This window comes from Castor canadensis, chromosome 11, assembly GCF_047511655.1.
Source record: "Castor canadensis chromosome 11, mCasCan1.hap1v2, whole genome shotgun sequence".
NCBI lineage: Eukaryota > Metazoa > Chordata > Mammalia > Rodentia > Castoridae > Castor > Castor canadensis.
Window position 1 is genome coordinate 83733025 of NC_133396.1, and position 24485 is coordinate 83757509.

Below are 24485 nucleotides of genomic sequence, written 5' to 3' on the forward strand. Positions count from 1 at the left end.
CCAGAGCACATGTAGTGGGATTTGGTGGCCCCACTATGGCCTTGCTGGTTGCCTCCCATATAGCTTCTCTCTTAGGCCAACTATGCCAGCTACCTGTAGCTTTCCTCTGCAGGCATTCCATGTTCCTGGCATCCCTAACATCCCAGGATCTCCATTGTAGCTTGTTTCATTCTGATAGCTTCATATATCACCCTTTCATGGGCTGCCTACAGACATTCTAACCATGCCACACACTGTCTGGCCTCTCAGGCCTTCATTTGAAATTTTAGTGGAAGCCTCCATAACCCCATAACTCTTGCATTTTATATGCCTGCAAAACCAGCACCATGTGGATGATGCCAGAGCCTGATGTAAAGGTCTACCTCCAGTGTGAGTTACTTTGAATAATCCTATATATATATGAAAGCAATTGATATTGTAGTGTCCCTTTCTTTTGAAAAAGAAAGCTCCAGGCCCAGATGGTTTTACTGAAGCAATATACCAAGAATTTAAAGTATTAATCTCCTTCTCCCCCAGAGAACAAAATTTCAAATAATCTCTTCCAGAAAACAGAAAATGACACTTCCAAACTCATTTTGTGAAGCCAGTATCACCCTGATACAAAGAAAGTAAGGGGGGAGGAAACAGGGAGAGGGAGGGAGGGAGAGAGGGAGGAGGAGAAGGACAGGGAAAGAGAGAGAGATCAAGACAGGAAAAAAAGAATACTCAAGACCAGTATCTCTCATAAACTTAAGATGGAAAATTCCTCAACAAAATAATAGCAAACCAAATCCAGCAATGCTTAAGGAGAATTATACACCATCACCAAGTGGTGTTTATTCCACAAGTGTGAGATTGGTTTAACATTTGAAACTCAACCTATGTAATCCACTGTATGAATGATCTGAGGAAAAAAATCACAATTAGTTAAAAAAAGCATTTGACAAAATATACACCCATCTTAAAGAAAACCTCAGAAAAACCACAATGGACGGGAATCTGCTCAGCTTGATAAAGAACAAAGTTTTTCTACACAAAACCTTACAACTAACATACTTAGTGCTTTCCTTCCAAGATAAGTAATAAGACAAGTCATTCTCTCAACCATTCTTCAACATAGTGCTACAAATTCTAGGCAGTGCAGCAAAGCAAGAAACAAAAATAAAAGGAATGCAAATCAGAAAGAAAGAACTAAAACTGACCATGTAGGTGACATGACTATGTAGAAAATCCCAGGGAATCTACATAAATAATTTCCTAGTGACAGAGGTTTCAGCATATAAGACTGGCACAAAAAAAAGTCAATTGCATCTCTCCATAACAGAGATGAGCATGCAGAAACTGAAATGAAACACACACCACCATTTACAACCACACTAATTATATTAGGTGCACACTTAACGAAACATGTACAGGACCCATGTACTTAACATTACAAAATGCTGAGGTAGGAAATCAGAGAAGACCTAAATAAATGGAGAAATATACAACTTTCATATAATAGAACTCAACATAATAAAGATCATCTATTCTCCTCAAAATTAACCAGTTTAATGCAATACCTATGAAAATTCCAGCAAAGAATTTTTGTATACCCAGATAAACTTACTCCGTATTTATTCAGAATAGCTGAAACATAAAACAGACACACAAATGAATGGAACAGACTACAGAATCCAAAAATAAATTCATGCATTTACAGTCAATTGATTTTCAACAAAGAGGCTAAGACACACAATGAGAGATTGGACAGTCTCTTCAATAGATAGTATTGAGAAAACTGGCTATCTACATGCAGAAGAATGAAATTAGACCCTCACCTAATCCTATATAAATATCAATTCAAAATTGATGAAAGACTTAAAAGTGAGAACTGAAACCATAGCACTACTAGAACACATAGAGGAAAAGCTCAAGGCCATTGGTCTTGCAATGATTCTGTACAACCCCAACAGTACAGGCAACAAAAGTGAAAATCGGTAAATGGGATTACATCAAACAAAAAACTTCTACAAAGCAAAGGCAATGATAACAGACTGAAGAGACAACTTATGGAATGGGAGAATGTATCTGTAAATCATACATGTAGCAAGGGGTTAATATTCAAAATACGTAAGAAACAAGCAACTCAATAGTAAGAAAACCCAATTTTAAAAATGGGTAAAGGATTTGAACAGATATTTTTCAAAAGATATACAAAAAGTCCAACAGGTATATGAAAAAATGTTCAACATCACTAATCATCAGGGAAATGCAAATTAAAACTACAAAGACCTATCATCTCAATACCAGTTAGAATGACTATTTCAAAATGACAAAAGATAACAGGTGTTGCCCGAAGATGTGGAGAAAAGAGAACCCTTGCACACTGTTGGGAAAATAAAATAATACAGCCATTATGGAAAACAGTATGGCAAGGTTCCTCAAAAAATTAAAAGCAAAACTGCCATATGATTCAGCAGTCCCACTAATGGGCATATATGCACCCAAAGGAAATGAATATGTCTAAGAAATATCTAGACAAATTATTCATGAATGAATTATTTATTGCAAATTATTCATGAATGGCTAAAATGCAGAATTAATCTAAGTGTCCACCAACAGATAAATATACAAATAAAATTCAGAACAGCTTTATAACAGAAGAAAATCTGGTCATTTATGACAAAATGGATAAACTTGGAGGCCATTTTGTTAAGTGAACTAAGCCAGGCACAGAACACACACACACACACACACACACACACACACACACACACACACACACACACACACACACACAATCACCCCTGTGGAATCTAAAGAAAAGTGAACTCCTAGAAGCAGAGTGAAATGGTGGTCACCACAGGATGACAGGGGGCTGTGGTGATGATGTTGGTCAAAGGACACAAGGTTTCAGTAGACAAGGGGAAGAAGTCCAAAAAATCTACTTTCTGCATGGTGGCCACAATTAATAACAACAGAATTAAATACTGTTGTATACGACATAGATTTTTTAAAGAAATAGATTTTAAGTAGCCTCACCACAAAAAGTAAGTCCATGAAGTAATGAATACATTAAATAGCATGATTTAGCCATTCCACAATCTATACGCATATCATGTTGTACATCATACATAGAAATTTTACCTGTTAATTAAAAATTTAGAAGTAAAGGTCCATTAAAAACAAAACATAAAAGTGAAATCATTCTACATAATCTTTTCCAGAAAACAGAAAAGGAAGCAATACTTCCATACTTGTTTTAAGAGACCAGAAGTATGCTGGTACAAAAACCAGACAAGGACAAGAAAATTACAGATCAAATTCCCTCACAAAGACAGACAGAAAAAGCTTCAAAATAAATGAAATTCTTAGGTGTAGAGCTAAATGAATTTGTCCAGTTTCTCAATAAAGAAAATTATAACAGGTTGGTAAAGAAATAAAAGGGAACTTAAGCTAAACAGAAGTTGCATACTATGTTTACACAGATTAAAAATATCAACTTTCATCAAATTTAACAATTCTGATTGAAATCCCAGATACAGACAAACTGATTCTAAAGTCTACGTGGAAAGAAGGAACTTGGCATTGATAAAGATCCAGATACAAAGATCAGTGCAGCAGAATACAGAGTCTAGCAACAGACCCATAGAAAATGAACAACTTCAGAAACAATTCAATGGAAACAGATTCATCTTCTCAACAAATGGTACCAGAGCACTTGGGTATCCATATGCAACAAAATGAGCCCTGTCCTAAACCTTACACATTGTACTAAAATTAACTCAAGATTTCTTGACATGGAAAACATTGCTCATAATAGAAAAAAAGTTGACACACTGGACTTTCTCAAAATTAAAAACTTTGCTATAAGAAAGACACCATTAAGAGAATGAAAAGATATGCTACACCCAAGAGAACACATTTGAAAATCATGTATCTGACAAAGGACTAGTATCCTGAATATATTTTTAAAAGCTAGAAGCCACTATGGGAAGGGGACCAGGAAGTAGCGAAGAGGTCGGATAGAAGTGAACCAATGTGGGTTGCAATACACAAGTGCATGAAAGCAATGCTAGAAATCTCTCTGTATAGCTATCTGTTTTCTCTTCAACAAAATTGGAGAAGAGGGTGGAACAGGTTCTTCCTGGAAGAGGCGGGTATTGGGGGGAAGAGGGAGATGTGGCACAAACAATGTAAACACATTTAAGTATATGTAAAAATGATAAAATAAAAAGAGAATAAAAAAAGAAATGTTCAGGGAAAAAAAGCCTCTTAAAACGGTAAGAAACAAATGACTCAATTAAAAAATGGGGAAAGATGTGGATAGACATTTTACCGAGGACTATTTATGGATGGCCAGTAAGCACAAGAAGAGATGCTCAGTGCCTTTAGTCACCAGGGAAATGAACACTGAAACCTTGCTGTGAAGCAACCACACCCCTAGTAGAATGGCAGGGCCAAGTGCTGCAAGGATGTGGAGCAATGACACTCAGACACTGCTGGAGGGAATGCAAAAGGGTACAACCTAGTGTGACAAAAGAGTGCCACAGGATCCAGTGATCCCACTCCTACACTCTTTCTTCTATACACATGAAGCTTATGTTTGCACAAAACCTGTACACAAATAATTGTAAAGGCTCTATTAATAATTAACCCCAAATTGGAAAACAATTTGAATGCTTTTTGGTGAGTGAAAAGACAGTCCAAAATAATAACAAGAATATTACTTAATGAGAGAACACAGGTAAATTCCAGAAGCAGCTTTTTAAAGAATATGATTTTTTTTTCTGGGAACAGGAAATGAAGGAGTAGCAGGAGACATAAACATTTCATTAAAGTAAAAATAAAATATGCCCTTCAAAACAGTTATAAACATTCTTCCTGATGGGGTTCTCCTAATACTGTTTCTGAGTGCTAATTTCAAACCACTGTTGCAGTCCTTAACGATGGCCCAAAGCTCTGAGATAGTCACCTCCGCACTGAAGTCACTCTTCTACGTGACTAAGCTACAGCTTTGGTCTTGGTGACTGCTGAAGGATTTGTAACTCATCTATGAGAGATGCTGCATGACAACAAAAGTAGTGGGATTGAAGAGCTTTTTATTCCCATCCTCTTCATTTATGAATTATATTAATTACATTTTTCAAAACCAGAACCCTATCTTTCCTTCTCTTACCTCATTTTCTTCCTTCAGTTCCTTTGGCTCCGGGATGGACCACTTGTGATATTCTTCACAGCTCTTGTGGGTTTTCAATGGACTGAATTCAGAATCCTTTAATAGGTCCTTTGACACAGATTTAAGGTGACTTAAAGACTTTTCATCATTAATATCTTGCTAGTAGATATGAAAGTGAGAGTATTTTATTTTCTGTATTAATGCTGTTTCAAAAATCTACATGTATACAGATTGTGGTAGAAAGTTTTCACTATATGCACTATAGTTCATAAAAATGCTACTCTACTTTCTAACTTAATCCATGACTGCAGGTCTTCCCATTCTGCTAAACTATTTCAAGTAACAAGTATTTTTGAGTGCCTATTAGCAAATGTCTACAGGATAGCTTGTGGATACAGAGAAGAATGCAACAGGTTCCACCTCTAAAGGAACTAAAAATAAGTGGGGAAACACATAATCAGATAATCACAATGCAGTCTTCTGAGTAGAGCCACTATAGAGAGATGTCTAAAATATTACTGAGGGAGGAGGATGTCTGAGAAGATGCAATGAAGGAGATAACACAACCATTAAGATACTTAAGGTGGGATAGGACACTTTTGAAGAGACTTTTCTTGCAGAAAGGATGATCTTTCTTATTTCATTTCTAGGATTATTTGAGGACATCCAACAGATGATGATGATGATAACATATTCTAAAAATGTTAAAAGTTGAATTCAATTCACTATTTAAGAATGAGGAAATATAATTCTTCTAATCCAGTAATAATGAGTAAGTAAAATTCAGGCTTGTTATGGTCAAATAAGTCCAGTTAATATTAACATTAACTGGAAACCTAAAATCCTTCAACTGTTTTGAACATTCAGCAGGAAACATTCCTATTTGTACATAGCATAGGCTGGCCTTGAACTCATGAAACTCATACCTTACCCTTCCAACTGCTGGGATTACAGGTGTGGGCTACCATGTTTGATAACCAGTTAATATCTTAGCATTCGAAACGGCTTTGACTTTTTATCTTTTCTAGCAATTAGTAAACATCATCTGAAAATCAACTCTATGAGACATATATAATACATATTAAACAAAAGAATGAGTTCACATTTAATTTTCTTTAAAGAAAGTACAAAGCCTTGTAGCAAGAGTCAAAACATTTTTGGCCCTCAATCATCCTATTGTCTCTTGTTGTGAGAGCACCAGACTCAGAAGATATGTTTATTCAAAAAACAAGTTGGGGTGCCGAGGGTATGACTCAGGTGGGAGAGCAAGCTAGCAAGTACAAGGCCCTGAGTTCAAACCCTGGTTCCACCAAAAATTTTTAAAAATTAAAAAGAAAGAAATAAGCTGGTGTGTGCTAGAACCTGCTACTCAGGTGGCAGAGACAGGAGGATGGAAAGTTAAGGGAAGTCACAAGTACACAAACAAAGCAGAAACTAATACAAAAGAAGCAGAACTAATACAAAGGTTTAAACCAGCAAAAGATGACAGAAAGGTAATTCTTACAATCACTGTGCAAAATTTCCAAACTTTCCTAAGTCTAGAAAGCCTCAGTTCCCTCATCTATCAAATGGGGATAGCTATCGTTAACGAAAGGAATTCCAACGATATTTGCAAACCCCCCTTACCAGAGTATGTAATGCACTCTCTTTGGCCTGTGGACTTATCTCCCGGTCTTCATTTAAGTAGTGCTGCTTGGAAGGATAACCTAGTTCCGTCAGGGCTGCATCATCTGGCGCTCCACTGGATTCAGTGTATAAAGCTAAAGGGTTTAGGTTTCTGAAACCCTAGGATCAAAAAGGGAAGGAAGAAGTATTTAATTACATAATCAAGGGTGAAAAGGTTAGCACTTCATAACTTCCAAATGCTGTGGAAGTACATTATCTTCTAAACTCTAGTAGTTAAAAAGTTTCTCTATATTGACATACACTTTTACTTATAAAAATTAATACTAATATAAGGAGAGATTGTTATTAGTATCACTATCAATAATTGCAAAATAAAGAGTGTTGTTTTTCTTTAAGATGACCTTAGGTAACTAAGTACTTTGGGGTAAGAGAGAATATTCAATTATTTATTTTAAATAAAAATATTTACATTCTAAAAGACAATTAGCCAAATGTTTGTTGTTTTTTTTTTTTATGGTCATCTGAAAACTAAAAGTGAGCTCTGGATTAAGGAGTCAAAAATCTAATGGATGCTTCTGAGAGGAAAAGAATACAGAATTATATCTTGAAGTGTCAGGATTAAACAAAATATGTTAAAAATCCGTGCAGACTGCTCCACCTTGGAAGGGACATTTTCTCGGCAAATAATAGCATGGCCCTCTGTTCTCAAGACGTGGTGGAAATAGACGTCTTCATTTGATGAGGTGTCACACAGAAAAACGTTAAGGATTCCATCTATATATTCATCCACCACCCCCACCAACGGCTTCAATCCACACAACTTCTGGAACTGCAAAATAGCTCTGGATGTCCAGTGTTCCTGAAAATCAAGATAGGAGATTTAGGTGACAGATTTAAACATGAACTATAGTAATCATACAAAAATGAAGTACTGATGAACTAGAGCGTTAAGTGGAAAAATAAGACCATAAAATAACTACAATAACACATGGATAGTTAGGACTTGGGAATGAGAAAATCAGAACAGAGAAAACTGTGACTATGGAAGAAATGTAAATAATTATCTAATGACAAACTCCCATTTTCAGAACAGTGAGTAGAATTATTAGACCAACCCTCCCACAGGAAAAAAGTTAAAAAGTCTAGGTAAAATAGTATTTTTAATATTTCTCCAAATATCAAAGAACTGATGAGCTAGGGCTAGATCATAGTTCAAGTGGTAGAGTGCCTGTGTAAGCACGCTAGCATGAGGCTTTGAGTTCAAACCCCAATACTATCCTCCCCCGCCAAAAAAAACCTGACAAGCTGGTACGAAATGATCAATTATTAGGCCCAAATTGAAGGGAAAGGGAGATCTATTTTTGTCTTAAGGGTACCTGGTAATTCAGGCAAATCTAAACTTTGGTTTGGATGGCTTGAAAGATCAAAGGGGACAGATACCAAAGCCAGAGTACTTTCCTTCCCTAAGCTAAGTTCTGTAGGATACACTCTCAGGGGAAGGGGAAGAAAGAAACCAGCCTTCCTAAGGATTTGCGCTCAATTTTCACATCACCAGAGTGGTCCACAAATTCTCAAGATGTTAATTTAAATTGACATGGCTTCAGACTTGTACAAGTCTTAGGCATCTGGCAGAAGCAAACGTGAATCCTCTCAGTTTCAAAGGAATATCCATTTGTCTGACAGCTGACTACTCCAAAAAATGTCAAGGAAAACCAGAAGCTAGTAATAACCTCTTCAGTGTGCTAAAGATATTAATTGCTAACTAAGAACTCCACGCCCAGCAAATGTATTTTGCAAAAGTAAATAGAGCAGTTGGGGGTGTAGCTCAGTGGTAAAGAACATGCTTCGCACACACAAGGTTCAATCCCAACGCCAAAAAACTGAACTTCAAAATAATGATATGTTCAGGTAAAAGAATCGCTACATTTGCCTTTACCTGATCATCACTAAATAAAATCCTAAAAGATGCTGTTCAAATACAAGCAAACTGCCCCCAAAGAGTTTGGTAAGAATGGATGAAGAGCTGAGAAATATCTAATTAAATCTAAATGGATATTATCATTTTAAGCAGTCAATTTCTTAAGAGTTTAAAATGATAACATTACACAACGAAACAGGTCAGAAGAGGAGTTAAAGAAGTTAAAGTGCTCTAATGCCTTTGCATTGTTATACACATTTTTTGTTGTTATTTCCGAAAGTAATTATTAAAGTAATACAGGGTACTATTTAGTAGAATGTGGAATGATTTTTTTTTTTTTTGGCAGTACCAGAGTTTGAAATTCCTATTTTTTTTTTTTTTTGGTGGTACTGGGGTTTGAACTCAGGGTCTCACACTTGTTAGGCAGGCACTCTACCACTTGAGCCACTCCGCCAGCCCAGTACCAGAGTTTGAACTCGGGGCTTTGTGCTTGCTTGGGAGGTGCTCTACCACTTGAGCCACGCCCCTCACCCTAGAATGATTTTTGAAAGTCTCTTCAAAATAAGGCATGCAAGTTGAGAAAAAGAAAGGGTAGGCCATAGAGTCTATCAAACAAAGAATGAGATTTAAACCCAGAAATATAAGCTGTTATAATAAATGGTCCAGGACTGGAGGTGTGGCTCACACGGTAGAGTGGCTGCTTTGTGACACGAAGCTCTTAGTTCAAACCCCAGTCCCACCAAAAAGAAAAAAAAAGTTACAGGTATAATAAATGGTCCAACTGAAAGACAAGAGGTATTAGCCTGGATTAAAAAATATCTATGCAATTCACAGAAGACATATCTAAAATGTAAGGATATAGAAAGTGGAATGACAGTTTAAAAAGACACCAGAAAAGTATTAACTAAATGGCAAGTCACAGAGTTATATTAATATCAAAAGAGGTTTCAAAGCAGAAAGCATTCATAGGAATGAAGAGGTTAACTTCATAACGATAAACATTCAGTTCACCAGACAGACAACAAATTTGCTATTATATGTGTATCTAATAACAACACAGTAATAACATAACTTGAATGTATACAAAACAAAAACTGACTGAACCATAGGAAGAAACAGGCAAAATAACAATCATAGAAAAAAACTCACACTTTATTTTAATAATTAAAAAAGAAACACATAAAATTCAGAAAGGTAAGTATCACACAATAAATTGACTTTAAGGACATATCTGAAAATCACACACATCTGCAGAATGTACACTTCCCAAACACATATGACAATTTCAAAAAGTGACTATCATGTTTCAAAGGGCTGATATTATCCAAAGAGTTATCTCTGACCACAGTGAATTTAAACTAGAAATCAGTAATAAAAAGGTTAGAAAAATGTTTATAAACTAAGACACTTCTACATTACCCATGAGTCAAACACAAAAGCAAAACGAAAAGAAGAAAATATTTTAACTAAACAATAAAGCCAACACACATAAAATTGATGACATCCACCAAAAGAATAACCTAGGCTTCCATATCCAGAGGTTAAAGAAGAGCAAACTCAAAGAAAGAACGCTAAGGAAAGAAGCTTTCTAGTACAGAGGATTAAGAAAAGCAAAACTTGGTCTTTTGAAAAAGCTAATCAAAACGGCAAATATCTTTCTCTTCAGATCATGAAAAATGAGAGAAGCTACAAATAAGTAATATTCTGGATGTTACAGATGTTGACATCAAAAGTGCTCCAATGGACCATCTAGAGAGGAGAAAAGGAGCCAGGTGTGGAGATGCACACCTGAAATGCCATCTCTCAGAGGAAGCTCTGGCTGAAGGATCGCCAAGTTCCACACCAGCCTGAGCTACAGATCCTGTCTCAAATAAATAAACAAACACACAAACAAAAGACAAGGGGATATTAGGAACAATTTATGCCAATGAGATTTAAACTTTTAAGTAAAATGAACACATTTCTTAGAAATATAACAACAAAATAATCTCAAGAAGAAAAAGAAAAAATTCTACAAATACTCTACAAATTTTTGTGTTTCAGTGGCAAAAGTTATTCAACAAAATATTAAACATTTATTAGTCATAATTCATAAAGCAAGTATCACATATAAAGTATATTCCAAAATAAATAAATGTCATGATTTTACTTTTTTTTCTACTTCAAACAACTTTAACAGCTGACAATTGCCTTTCTGAAAACAAAAGATATTTTATAAAATATCAGAGCCAAGGAATTACCCACCCCACTTCTCTCTACCCCAAATCATCTCCTTGACTGTTTGCTGAGATTTGAATTGCCTTTTAATACCACTTGGCTTTTTAACAGTGAAAGAGTAACTCTAGAATACCCCCAGATAGAGGTCACTTGCCTGTCTTTCACCCTGAGGGGGAAAAATGGTGAATTCTGATCATTTCCTTAGGATATGCTATGGAAACAGCAAAAGGACACATGGGTAAAAATTTCCTGAGGAAGTGAGTTAGCGTTAAGGGATACTAGGATGGGAGCATCTTTGCCTCCTCCCCAATAAGGAGCCAATAAATGACCTATGACACTTGTCAGGAAATGACTAACAGTTCTTGAAGAGTAAAAGGGGCCCCAATTAGGCAGAGGAATATGAAAAGGGGAGCCTAGGAAATGCCAATACCACCTACACAGAACCAACAAAGGAACCATAATTATTGCTCAGCCAGGAGCTTTCCAAAATACCATATAGTAATGGAATAAGATACACATAAGGAGAGAGGCAGGAGACTTTGGTCTTAGGCCAAATTCTGCTCCTAATTTACTGTGTAGCCTTGAGAACGTTTTTTCTCTAGGTTTCATTTTCCCTATTGTACAATAAAGGGAGCAAATACGACCAAACTCACTTTCAGCAATGCCATTAACACTGTCTCTGAAGCTGGAAGTTTCCTACTGGCCCCTTTTCTTTACCTTCCATTTCACCAAATCTTTTTTTTTATTCATTTATTATATTCATTTACAATGTCATGATTTTACTTTTAAAAGTTTTATGTCTCTTAAAGAAATTCAGAGTATATAAAAACTCTTTTTTTATATACTCTTTTTTTATTTACGCACGTAGTAACCATTTTCCCAAATCTTCCTTTCTTCCTGTAGATCTCAATTACTATCTAGCTTCATTTCCCTTTAGAGCTGGAAGAACTTCTAGTTAGCACTTCTTGTAGTTCAGGAAACCTAGTAACAAAGTATCCATACAACATACAATGATATTTCTGAGGGCTGGTTCCATGTTTTAATTTGTGTCCTGAGAATTCAAAACCATTCTTGGCTCATAATAAACATTCAAATGTCAATTACTGACAAGCAAACATACCTCTACTGGTCTCACCCAAGCCAAAGAACAAGGGATAGCCTGGGCTGGAAGCTTTGTGTAACAGCATCTGTAGTAGAAAATAAAAAATATGAATATTTAACCATATGCTGAAACTGCATTTTATGGAATCGCTAATCCATTTCTTGATATGTTGTTCATATAGAAGTTTTAAAATTAATTCCTTCCCAGGCATGATGGTTCACACATGTAATCCCAGCAACTTGTAAGGCAGAGGAAGGAGGAGCATGAGTTCAAAGATAGGCAAAGATAGCAGCAAGACCCTGTCCAAAACAATTGAGAGTGGGGCACTGGGAGTCAAGCTCAAGTGGTAGAGTGCTTCCCAGCATGTGGAAAGCCCTGGGGTCAATCGCCAGCACTACAAAAACAAACAAATCAACAAAACAAAAACTAATGCCTTGTACTTTAAAGCAATCTAAGAAAACTACAAAACATATTAAGCCTATGTGAACCTAAAGAGGAAGATAGCCTTGAAATGGGGTCGTAAAACATGGTAAACTGTCAATTAAAAGCTGTAACCTCAGACAGAGCTGTAAAGCATGAGGAATTGCCCATTAGAGCCATGCAAAAGTTCAGGATCCAGGTGAAGGGCACCATGCAGAGATAACACCCATTCCCGCATTCCTTTGTCTCCACTTGTAAATAAACTTTCCAAAGCAGGACTCCCCTGCTGTTCTAATCTAAACCTTAGGTCTCTAATCCACTACTAGCCCAATTGATGGGAAAGCACATTCTTTGTAACCTGATGCCTTGCACTGCCCTTTAAATATCCTGTGAATCTTTTGTTCAGGGCTCAGACACAGGTACACGTCTGAGCCCGCTGGCATAAAAAATAAAATCTGAATTCTCCACTCCTCCAAGTGTCGCTTGGTTTCTCCTCTGACTATATTGCCACAACAAACCATGCAATAAAAACAGGAATAAATTCTACTTTTCTGCTACATAAATGCACTGTTAGCACAGCCCAGTCATTTTCTTAACAAGAGACTAAAATTTATTTTCATGGTCCATTAAAATTCACAGTCAAGTGAAAGAAGATACAAGGGGTATAACCTATCTGTGAAATTAAGTCACCAGTTGCCAAGTCTGTACTAAGAAGAGGTAATGGAAAGGCAGGAAGGATGGAGGGAAGGGAAGAGAAAAGGAAAAGAGATCCCAGCCTCACAGAGCTTCGATATTGTGGCTCAAGATTTAATCATCCATTGTTCTTATTCAACTTACTTGAGGAACCTCAGGGAGGACTTCTGAACAGTTCCAATATTTCCAAAGTCTGGGTAGAACACTTCAACTTCCTTTTTCCCAAGGATTCGATGGATAATAACCCGATACCACCACTTATCCTCAGAAATCCTGACACAACAGAGATGGCCTGGTTGGATAAAATATTCTGGCATGATGTATCGATCAGAAACCAGCTGGTTAGAATAACAGCGCCTGTAGGATTCCATAATACAGAGAAGCCCAAAGGGAAGGAAAAAAAAGATCATTTTTATTGATGTATCAAGAACAGCACTTTTGGCAAAAAGCAAAGAAAAAAATCCTAACTTTTTCTGATTTCGTAATACTTAATGTCCTTTTTTTTTTTTTCTTATCCGAATCCTTTCTCATTATGAACAAACTTCTTCAAGGAGAAAGTATGAAAATGTTACACTCATTTTCTTACCTTACAATCTATGAGGAGACTATAGACCAACTTGACTCCTCACCACTTCCTAAGATGGACATTTTTAAAATCAATGACCTGTTAATTCTCAAATCCAAGAGCCTCTCTCCCCTGCCTTCAATATACTTATCTTTCTTCATTGCCCTATCCTCTTTCAAACTCTTGGTTTCTAAGACACAATTCTGTCCTACTTGTTCCTTATCAGTAATTATCCCTTAATAAGCTCTGCATCAACTTAAAATTTTGGGTTCCTTGGGGCCTTATCTTTAGGAAGTAAGAGCTTAGAAACCAGACACCTCAGTTCAAATCCTGACTCCATCATTCACAAGGTGTGTGTTGTTAGCTTTCTGTGCTTCATTGTTGAAGAAGAGGGCAATAATAAAACCTGTGTTAAAATATGTGGAAATTTAGGGCAATGACCAAGTACAACAAGCGCTCAAATATTATTATTGCTGTGCATCATCTTATCCACTTTTACTCCTATAACCACCACTGATAAGTTGTTGATTCTCTCTAGAAGATTCTGCTTGTATTAACAAGCTTCAAACTTGTATTAACAATTTTATGGAAGACATGCTAGTTGTTCCCCAATACCCATTCTCTGCTTTTTCTTAGTAATAAGACACCCACATTTAACTGGGTATGTTGCTAATCAGATTTCCTAGGATCTATAGGCAGCTATGGGAATATAAAGTTCTAGTCAACAAGATGTAAGAAAAAAATGTGCACAATTATGATGGCAAATTATTGGGCATTTTATCACAACTTTAAAAAAATTAAAGTATGAAAATTTCAGATTGTATCTTTCAAAGAAAAGGCATGTTCCACAATTTCTACCTTCCTTTTCTCCTTCCCACTGGCCAGAAGGACCTGGTGGTTGTTTGCTGAGCGACATCCAGAACCATGTGGATGGGGCAATTCATTATCTGGGCTGACAAAACAGAAAACACCTGCATCCCTAACACCATGGAGCTACCATATTAGCCCACATCACTTCTACTGGCACTGTTATAGAAGAAGTAAACCTTTGTCTTCTTTGATGCTGCTATGGTTATATCTGTTATAGTAACTAAACCCGATCGATCCTAAGGAATATTAACTATTCCACATTGCCAAGTGACTTTCGTGCCCACCTTAGAAGCACTGTGTGTAAACACCTAGGTCTCTCACCCTAGATCAAACCTACTCAGTCTCTAAGCCAACAGTTCTCATATTCCCCTCCTCTTCCTTATTCTTCCTAACCCCATTCTTGTCACCTGACGATTTTCTTTTCTTTCTGTTTTTGTAGTACTGGGGTTTGAACTGAGGGCCTCATGATGGCCAGGCAGGCATTCTACACATAAGCCACACCCCTAGTCTTAATCACTTTGATTTTACTTTCCTAATTTCACTCAGTTTGTCTCCTCTTTTTTACTCTTCTCTTTTACACATACACACAAAGACTTGCCTATTTATGGATCTTTTTCACTCCACCCATTTTCTACACTGCAACTGAAGTTATCCTTCTGAAAAACAAACTGTTATGTCATTCCTCTCCTGAAATCTTCAGTGGCTCCTCACTATCTATAGAGTAAGTCAGAATCCTTTCCATGGGTTCATGATGTAGCTCTTTCCTGGTCTTCCTGTCTCTGTCCCTCCAACCACCAAAGTACTAATGCCACTTCCCCATTTGTTTTTCCCAAGGCACACCCCTCATCCCTTTGTCAGTGCTCACCTTGGAGCTAGTGATGGTCCTCAATCTATTATGAAGCTTTCCACATCCTTGCCCAGGCAGAATTACTGGGTCTTTCAACATCCCACTCATTCCTGATCATATTCCCAGCTAAACATGGTGTGTTCACAAGGCAAAGACCACATTTTACTTAACCTTATACTACCAGTGACTCAATGTCCCCAAACTGAGCAGTTGTAGTATTGTTAACAGCAAGCCAACATTTGAGCTAACATCTAAGTACCTGAATTTGCACAGACTGTGGTAGGTACTAGGAATTACCCCACTTTGGAGATAAGACAACTAGGCCCAAAGAAGCCAAATAACTTCAAGGTCACAAAGATGGTAAGTCTGGTTAAGTCTGCTTTAAATCAGTCTTTTTTTTTTAGCGCAGTACTGGGGCTTGATCTCAGGGCCTCATGTTTACAAGGCAGGCACTCTATCACTTGAGCAAAGCAAGTTGCTTTAAAACATGTACCAAGTCTCATAGATGTACTGGAATAGGATATACGATAATATTTTTACTGAGTGATTATCATGTGATTTACATTTTGCCCAGTGTTCTGGGGTATAAGAACATGGCATGACACAAAATAAGTAATTCTTGTGACACCAAGGTAAAAATCAGACATTTTTGTTTGTGAATAAATCTAAAAGGATCCAAAATGTCCACATCTTACATAATTTTTTCAAAATGTTTGAGAACCGCTGAGTAGGTGATCACAGCGAGAAGACAACAGACTCCTACCGCATTTCAATCATCATGTCTTCAAGCAACTCTGATGAATCCCTGCTGTAGATGCGGATGTAGAACTGGCTGGGAGAGATGATGTACTCCACAAAGACCCCCACAAGGGTGCTGGTATCCAACGGTGGAAGTCTGCATAGCTTCTTTTCCTGCACAGCATCTGGTGGGATATCATGATTTGCTATTGCCAAGTTGAGCTGTGATTTATTTGTCTCTACTTGCTACAGTTAAAAACAAACAAACAAAAGAAAAGAGAAATCATAATAAATCTTGGGTGACATTCCAAATCCCATGACATTTCTTACCTTGCCTGGGAAATTATAATAATACAGATTCTTAGGCTCAAGCCAGATTTACTGATTCAGAATAATTGAGAATGGAGCTCACAACTGCACATTTTAAAAAATTCCCCAAGTGATGCTGGAGACATGGCTCAGTGGTAAAGCACTTGACAAGCCAGCACAGGGCTTGAGTTCAAAACCCCAGTAGCACAAAAAACAAAATTTGCCAAGTGATTCTTACTTACACTAAAATATGAGAATATTACCTTTATGGTATTAAACAAACAGCCAAGAAGTGCTGTGCAAATGCCCCATACAAAATTAACAGCTTGATTTCAAATATTTAGGCTTCATGAAGTAAGGTGGATTCTTTTCCTACCCAAACCTACCAATAGTCAAAGGTAACTTTAAGGAGTGGGTTAAATTTCAGCCTAGTCTTCCAATCAAAAACATAATTTCAGTCTCATTCTAAAACATTACTTTCCCCTAGGTCTTCCTATTACCCTCCAGAAAATATAGCAGGCTCTCAAATAAAATTTTTTCATCCCATGCAAGAAGCTAGGCAGTGAAGAATATACAACTGGGCCCTTAGTAACAACAAAATAAGTAATGGGAGATGAAAACACAAAAAGGAGGAGTTATGTGTGAAGATGCAATGAAGGAGAAAAAAAAAAGACCAAGTAACTAAGGGTGGGTGCAAAGGCAAATTGAGGCAGGTGTTAAGACACAGAGCCAGAGCAGAGCTCCTCCTCAATCCCCTCTACCACCTCTGAGGATTTTCCACTTTCAACACAGGGTACAAAATCAGTGATGTCATGTGAGGGAAAGCTAGCTGTATTAAAAAAATTGAAAACTAGAAGAAACATTGCATAAGGTGGCTTTGGACAAAAGAACTGATCTCTTCCAAGAAATGATACATCTAAAAATAAGATTTTTTTCTAAAATGGAATTTTAGTATTTTCCACACTGCTGAATCTCCATTGTACCAAGTCTTTAAACTTCACTCACCAGTTGCAAAGGCTTTACCACCAAATTGGGCTTTTTGAAAATCTTCTGTTCTGGTTCTTTACGGCTTTTCAAGAGGCAATCCCACGTAGGCTCCGTGACAGCAGTAGACAGTGAATTTCTGGGGGGACTGGAGACCCACGCTTTGGCTTCTACTTTCTTAACTGGTTGAACTAACCACGGATTTCTGACTGAAGAAACAGCCCCATCTGCGATAGCCAACAGAAGACCTATGCATATTTGTTGCAATAAAAGGCACTCTGTACTAAGCACCTTCTGTGTGCCAGGCACTGGGGAGACAATGACAAGTGAGGACTGGAACCTGTCCTTGCAGACCTTTCAGTTATGGAGAGATGCAAGGGAAGCTCTAGAGTGCAACACATCCTAAAATTTTTTGTACTGGGGTAAGGGGAGCTTGCTGTCTGGTAAGGCTTTTTTTTTAAAAAAAAAAAAAACTTTGGTGAATGGATTTGTTTTTCAACATCCTGATTTCAATTAATTTCTTGCTCTAATTAAGCAGTGAACATTTATTATTTAACATATAGTGTATGTGACTACTTAATATTCTATAATATGAAGCCTAATTCTTAGGGCAGTCCCAAATCAATCACATATTTTGCTCAAATTTACACGTGTATGATGACTATAAGAAGTTGGCACATTAAAATAGACTCTAGAAAGATCTATAACCATAGTAACTCCTAAAGATGTAAACTCATAAGTACATTTAGACAGAAGCACAAAAATACTTATCACAGGGGTGAGGATGTAGCTCAGTGGTAGAGTGCTTGCTTTGCATGTTAAGGTCCTGAGTTTGAACCCAGCACTACCCAAAAATGAAATAAAAAATACTTATGATCATTTTATATGATAAAAAATGGAAACAACCTAAATGTCCATCAATAGGAGACTGTTAAATGAATTATAATTTACATAAAAGAATGATATATATGTTTTTAAAAATGAACTTGAAAAACATCCACAATATTTGAAGTGTAAAAAGCAAGGACTTAGTAGGGGTGGGGCAAAAAAGCAAGGACTTACACAGTACTTATATAGTACTGCTTTGTATAAGAAAAAAATATATATGCGTGGTAATTAACTATATTATATAGAAGAGGTTCAGAAATATACACACTAAAACTATTAATATTGGAATGGTTTAAACAAGCTTTTGTGATTTAAAAAATCTAACCTATGTTTACACATACATTGAAAAACATCTGGAAAGCTATACAAGCATTCTAACAGCATTATCCCTGGGAGGTTATAAAAAATGACAGGAAATTTTCACTTTGTACTTTCTACTCATCTATGCTGTCTGAATACTTTTAAATGAACATGAGTAACTTTAATAATCAGAAAAATTGAAGATATTTACATGTTGGAGGTAGCTGCCCATGTAAGCACCTACAGAAGCTTCTAAAACCTTGTAAGTTATCATATCATTGAAAGAGTTTTGCAAAATGTCGCCAGTAAGGAAACTGAGCGAAGGGTACGTGGAGTCACTATTATTTCTCACAGCTGCATGAGAACCGGCAGTAATCCCAAAATTTTCAAAAAAATAAGTAAAACTACGCCAAAAGGACAAAGAAAATCAAGTGCCCTAAATGCACTGTGGTATTTTGAAACAGGCACAATAATAGAAAAGGACATTCATGGAAAAACTGGCAAAATAAGAATAAAGTCTGGAGTTTACTTAATAGTGAGGTACCAATATTAATTTCTTAGTTTTGATAAATGTATCATGGGAATGTAAAATGTTAGCATTAGGGGAAACTGGATGAAAGGTACATGGGAACTCTGCATTGCCTTTGCAACTTTTCTATAAACCTAAAACTATACCCCAAATAAAATAGTTATTAAAAATAAAAACACTGTGTCTTAATGCATGCTCATGTATTCTGAATTTCCATGTATTTGCAAGAAACTTTTGATGCATAGTTAAGAACTATTGAACTATCAGACCACCAGTTCAGAAAAATTTTCTGCAGAATTATTTTAAAAAACTGGCCAATAAGGAAATAAAATTTAAAAATTCAGTTAGTTTATTTATAACAATACAGGAAAACCTTGCTATAATAAATACCACCAGGAAGGAGGTCATTATATTCAAAACATTTCCTGGCTAATACACCAGGCGTCTGGGTTGATGTGGCTCCTATGACTCTTGCCTAACCAATGCTTTCTTTGCCCTGTTCTTAGAAAGACGATTAACAATAAGGTTCGCGTCACAGTGTGGTTGGACTCACCAGGTGGCACAGGCTTCAGCTCAGCATCGAACACGAGCAAGTCTCGCTCTCCTTCCCTGAACTCAACACGGAGAATGTCACTCAGAGCTCCAACAAGTTCTGTTATGTTTAAGAAGCCCAATTTTTTTGGTGAAAGTTGCTCTTTAAAAATTACCTGTCACAAAAAAGAAATGACATGAAATCAACATTGTATAACAGAAATGTAACATATACAGATGCCCTTGGACAATGCTTTAATTTGGATTTCACCAAACTAAATTTAGTGAACTCAAGTGTAAAGGCTTGTTTCTGAACAAGCATAATAAAAAAAAAAAAAAACGAGATGAACAGTCCATCATTTTAACCTCTAGGTCAAGTTCCTTTGAAAGCATACAGTAAACGAAAGAAAAAGCTAGGGGCCCTTTTTACATCTCTTTTTTAATGATACCTGATTATAAAGCAAAATTCTTCCAAAATACAAAACAGTAAGAATTATTTCTATAATTTCAGGGAAAGAACACTCACTGTTTTCAACATGCAAAATGGACATGTCTGCTTCCACCTTGGAAGTTGGAATAAACAGGCAGTTATTTATCAGTGTGTTACCCAAGTATATGCTTTTTCTTGCCTTGTTGGTAAAAAAAAGAAAAAGTCATATCAAATTAAAGATAGGAGACAATATATAGGATACCATACAAGTTTGGGGTTAAACTGCATGGTAAACTGATAAGTGTGCCCTTGTCAATAAGACCTACCATTAAAATGCTCAAATTCTTTTATTAGCATATATTAACTGTACAAAGCAGTTTCACTGTGATGTTTCTGTACATTACATGCATGTAATGTACTTGAATCAAATTCACCTCTTCTATTACTCTTTCTTCTCTTCCTCCCCCATTTTAAAAGTTTTGATGGGTTTCATTATTCTATTTTCAAACATGCGCATGAAGTATTTCCATCATAACCCCACAACATCCTCTCCTTTTGCCCTCCCCCTCCTGCTGGTTCCTATCCCTGAAAAAGTCCCCGTTTTACACTTTGGTCATTGGTTTTTTTAGGTTTAGATTCCATACATGAGAGAGAACATGCAATATTTGTTTTTCTCATTCTGGCATATTTCTCCAGTTCCATCCATTTTCCTTCAAATGACATAATTTCATTCTTTTTGACTGAAAATACTTCATTGTATTTCTACACCACATTTTCTTTATCCATTTATCAGTTGATAGACAACTAGGCTGATTCCATAGTTTAGCTATTGTGAATAGTGCTGCTACAAGCATCCTCACCAGCATTTGTTTTTTTCTGTATGATAGATAGCCAGTCTGACTGGAGTGAAATGGAATCTCAATGCCATGCTTTTAACATAAGATCCCATACATCCTTTTTAAAGTTAATATCAAGATAATTCCATGTCAATAAGTGAATCACAGTTGAAGTATGACTTATGACTACTGAGTCAGTTCACTGATACCTCAGATGTATTTTATCTCAATTCCTTTGTTTTTCTTTGTTTTACTGACTTCCAACTATAAGCCATGAAGAAACTGATGTTTCTACTCTCACTCTCCTTGCTCCCTTCCCACACCCAATCCACTTTAGCTATATTATTTTTCCTTAGATTTTAGATTTATGCCTTCACAAATATGTGCATATCCTATTACATGATTTTGCTTCCCCCAGTCTGGATTTTGCAGATGGAAGACTTTTTTTATTTATTCATTTATTCACATGTGCATACATTGTTTGGGCCATCTCTCCCCCAGTCCCCTGCCCCCTCTCTTTCCCCATGCTTCTAGGGAGAACTTGTTCTGTCCTCTTCTCTAATTTTGTTGAAGAGAAGACATAAGCAATAATAAGAAAGACATGGCGTTTTTGCTAGTTTGAGATAAGGATAGCTATACAGAGAGATGCCTAGTATTGCTTCCTTGCACATGTGTATTACAACCCAAACTGGTTCATCTCTATCAGACCTCTTCACTGCTTCCCAGTCACCTCTACATAGTGACCTCTGTCAGTTTAAGATTACTTTACTCGCTCCTCTACAGTGGGCACATCAAACACTTTGAAGTTTTGGGTTTCCTATCTTTCCCTATTCCTCCTGTATGTGTTCTCCCCTTAACGTATGACCCATGTCCAATGGAATCACTGCATTTGTTTTAGGTCTAAAGCCCGCATTTGAGGGAGAACATATGATTTTTGGCCTTCTGAGCCTGGCTAACTTCACTTAAGATGTTCTCCAGTTCCATACATTTACTTGCAAATGACAAGGTTCCATTCTTCTTCATGGCTGAGTAAAATTCCATTGTGCATAAATACTGTATTTTCTTAATCCATCTGTCAGTAGTGAGGCATCTTGGCTGTTTCCATAGTTTGGCTATTGTGAATTGTGCTGCAATAAACATGGGTGTGCAGGTGCCTTTGGAATAACCTGAGTCGCATTCCTGTGGGTATATCCCCAGGAGTGGGATTGCTGGATCATATGGCAGAGCTATGTTTAGTTTTTTTAAGAAGCCTCCATATTGTTTTCCAGAGTGGTTGTACCAGCTTACATTCCTACCAGCAGTGTATGAGGGTTCCTTTTTGCCCACATTCTCGCCAACATCTGTTGGTGGTGGTGTTTTTGATGATAGATATTCTAACAGGAGTGAGGTGGAATCTTAGTGTGGTTTTGATTTGTATTTCCATTATAGCCAGAGATGGTAAGCATTTTTTTATGTGTTTTTTGGCCATCTGGATTTCATCCTTTGAAAAAGTTCTGTTTAGTTCAGTTGCTGGTTTCTTTATAGGTTCATTGATTTGGGGAGCATTTAGTTTTTTGAGCTCCCAGTATATTCTGGTTATCAGTCCTTAGTCTAATATATAGCTAGCAAATATCTTCTCCCACTCTGTGGGTGTTCTCTTCAGTTTAGAGACCATTTCTTTTGTTGTGCAAAAGCCTTTTAATTTCATGCAGTCTCATTTGTCCATCCTGTCTCTTAGTTGCTGAGCTTCTAGGGTTCTATTGAGGAAGTCCTTACCTATACCTATTGCTTCCAGAGTATTCCCTGCTCTTTTCTGTACTAGCTTCAGAGTTTCCAGTCTGATATTAAGGTCCTTGATCTATTTTGAGTTGATACCAGTACAGGGTGATAGACATGGCTCTCATTTCAGTTTTCTGCAGGCAGATAACCACTTTTCCCAGCAAGATTTGTTGAAGAGACTACTACTGTATTTTCCATCATATGTTTTTGGTGCCTTTATCAAAAATAAGGTGAGCATAGCTGTGTAGATTCATATCTGGGTCCTATATTCTGTTCCACTGGTCTTCATGTCTGTTTTGTGCCAGTACCATGCTGTTTTTATTGCTATCACCTTGTAATATAGTTTGAAGTCGGGTATTGTGATACCTCCAGCATTGCTCTTTTTGCTGAGTTATTGCCTTGGCTATTCACGGTCTCTTGTGTTTCCAAATGAACTTTAGGGTAGATTTTTCAATCTCTGTAATGAAAGTTACTTGGATTTTAATGGTAATTACATTAAACATATAGATTGCTTTTGGTAATATAGCCACTTTTACTATGTTGATTCTACCAGTCTATGAGCATGGAATATCTTTTACCTTCTGTAGTCTTCCTCAATCTCTTTCTTCAGAAGTTTGTAGTTCTCCTTGTAGAGGCCATTCACATCCTTTGTTAAGTTTACTTCTAGGTATTTGATTTTTTGGAGGCTATTGTAAATGGAATTGTTTTCATATATTCTTTCTCAGTTTGTTCATGGTTGGTATATGGAGAAGCTAATGATTTTTGGAAGTTGAGTTTGTATCCTGACACATTGCTGAAGCTGTTTATGGTGTCTAGTAGTTTTTGGGTAGAGTTTTGTTTTGGGTCTTTGAGGTATAGGATCATGTGTCTGCAAATAGGGATATTTTGACAGTTTCTTTACCTATTTGTATTCCTTTTATTTCTTTTTCTTGCCTTACTGCTCTGGCTAGGAATTCCATGTCTATGTTGAAATGGAGTGGGAAGAGGAGCACCCTTGTCCTGTTCCTGACTTTAAGGGAAATGGTTTCAGTTTTTCTCCATTAAGTATGATGTTGGCTATAGGTTTGTCATATATAGCCTTTATAATGTTGGGGTACATTCCTTCTCTTCCCAGTTTTCTTAGAGCTTTAATCATGAAGTGGTGTAGAATCTCTTCAAAGGCTTTTTCTGCATCTATTGTGATGATCAAGTGGTTTTTGTCTTTGTGTCTTTTAATGTGCTGTATTACAGTTATAGATTTGCGTATGTTGAACCACCCCTGCAAGTTGGGATGAAGCCAACTTGCTCATGGAGAATGATCTTTCTGATGGGTTATTGGATTCAGTTTGCCATTATTTATTGAGGATTTTTCATTGATGTTCATTAAGAAGACTGGCCTATAGTTCTCCTTTTTGGAGGTGTCTTTGTCTGGTTTTGGGATGGGTGTAATACTGGCTTCATAGAATGAGTTTGGCAGTATTCCTTCCCTTTCTATTTTGTGAAAAAGTTTAAGGAGAGTTGGTTTTAGTTCTTCTTTAAAGGTCTGATAGAATTCAACAAGGAATCCATCAGGTCCTGGGCTTTTCTTTTTTTGGGAGACTCATAATTGCTGCTTCAATTTCATTTCGTATTATAGATCTATTTAGGTGGTTAATATCCTCTTGGTTCAATTTTGGATGGTCGTAAGTATCTAGAAATTTGTCTATTTCTTCAAGATTTTCAAATTTATTGGAATATAGGTTCTCATAGTCTCTGATTTTTCTCTGGATTTCCGTGGTGTTTGTTGTTATCTCCCCTTTTGCATC

At 36.7% G+C, this 24485-nt stretch overlaps 1 protein-coding gene across 3 annotated transcripts in view; it reads right to left on the reverse strand.

The window, feature by feature from the left end:
* The window catches only part of Tdrd5 (tudor domain containing 5), a 73171-nt gene that overhangs the window by 17160 nt on the left and 31526 nt on the right, over positions 1-24485 (reverse strand). For all 3 annotated transcript variants that reach the window (XM_074047342.1, XM_074047343.1, XM_074047341.1), the window contains 8 exons: positions 19700-19853; positions 17451-17656; positions 16162-16382; positions 13261-13473; positions 12022-12088; positions 7425-7625; positions 6767-6925; positions 5141-5248 (listed from right to left, as the gene is read on the reverse strand). In XM_074047342.1, the coding sequence (XP_073903443.1) occupies positions 5141-5248; positions 6767-6925; positions 7425-7625; positions 12022-12088; positions 13261-13473; positions 16162-16382; positions 17451-17656; positions 19700-19853 (1329 nt within the window). The remainder of the gene's footprint in view (positions 1-5140; positions 5249-6766; positions 6926-7424; positions 7626-12021; positions 12089-13260; positions 13474-16161; positions 16383-17450; positions 17657-19699; positions 19854-24485) is intronic.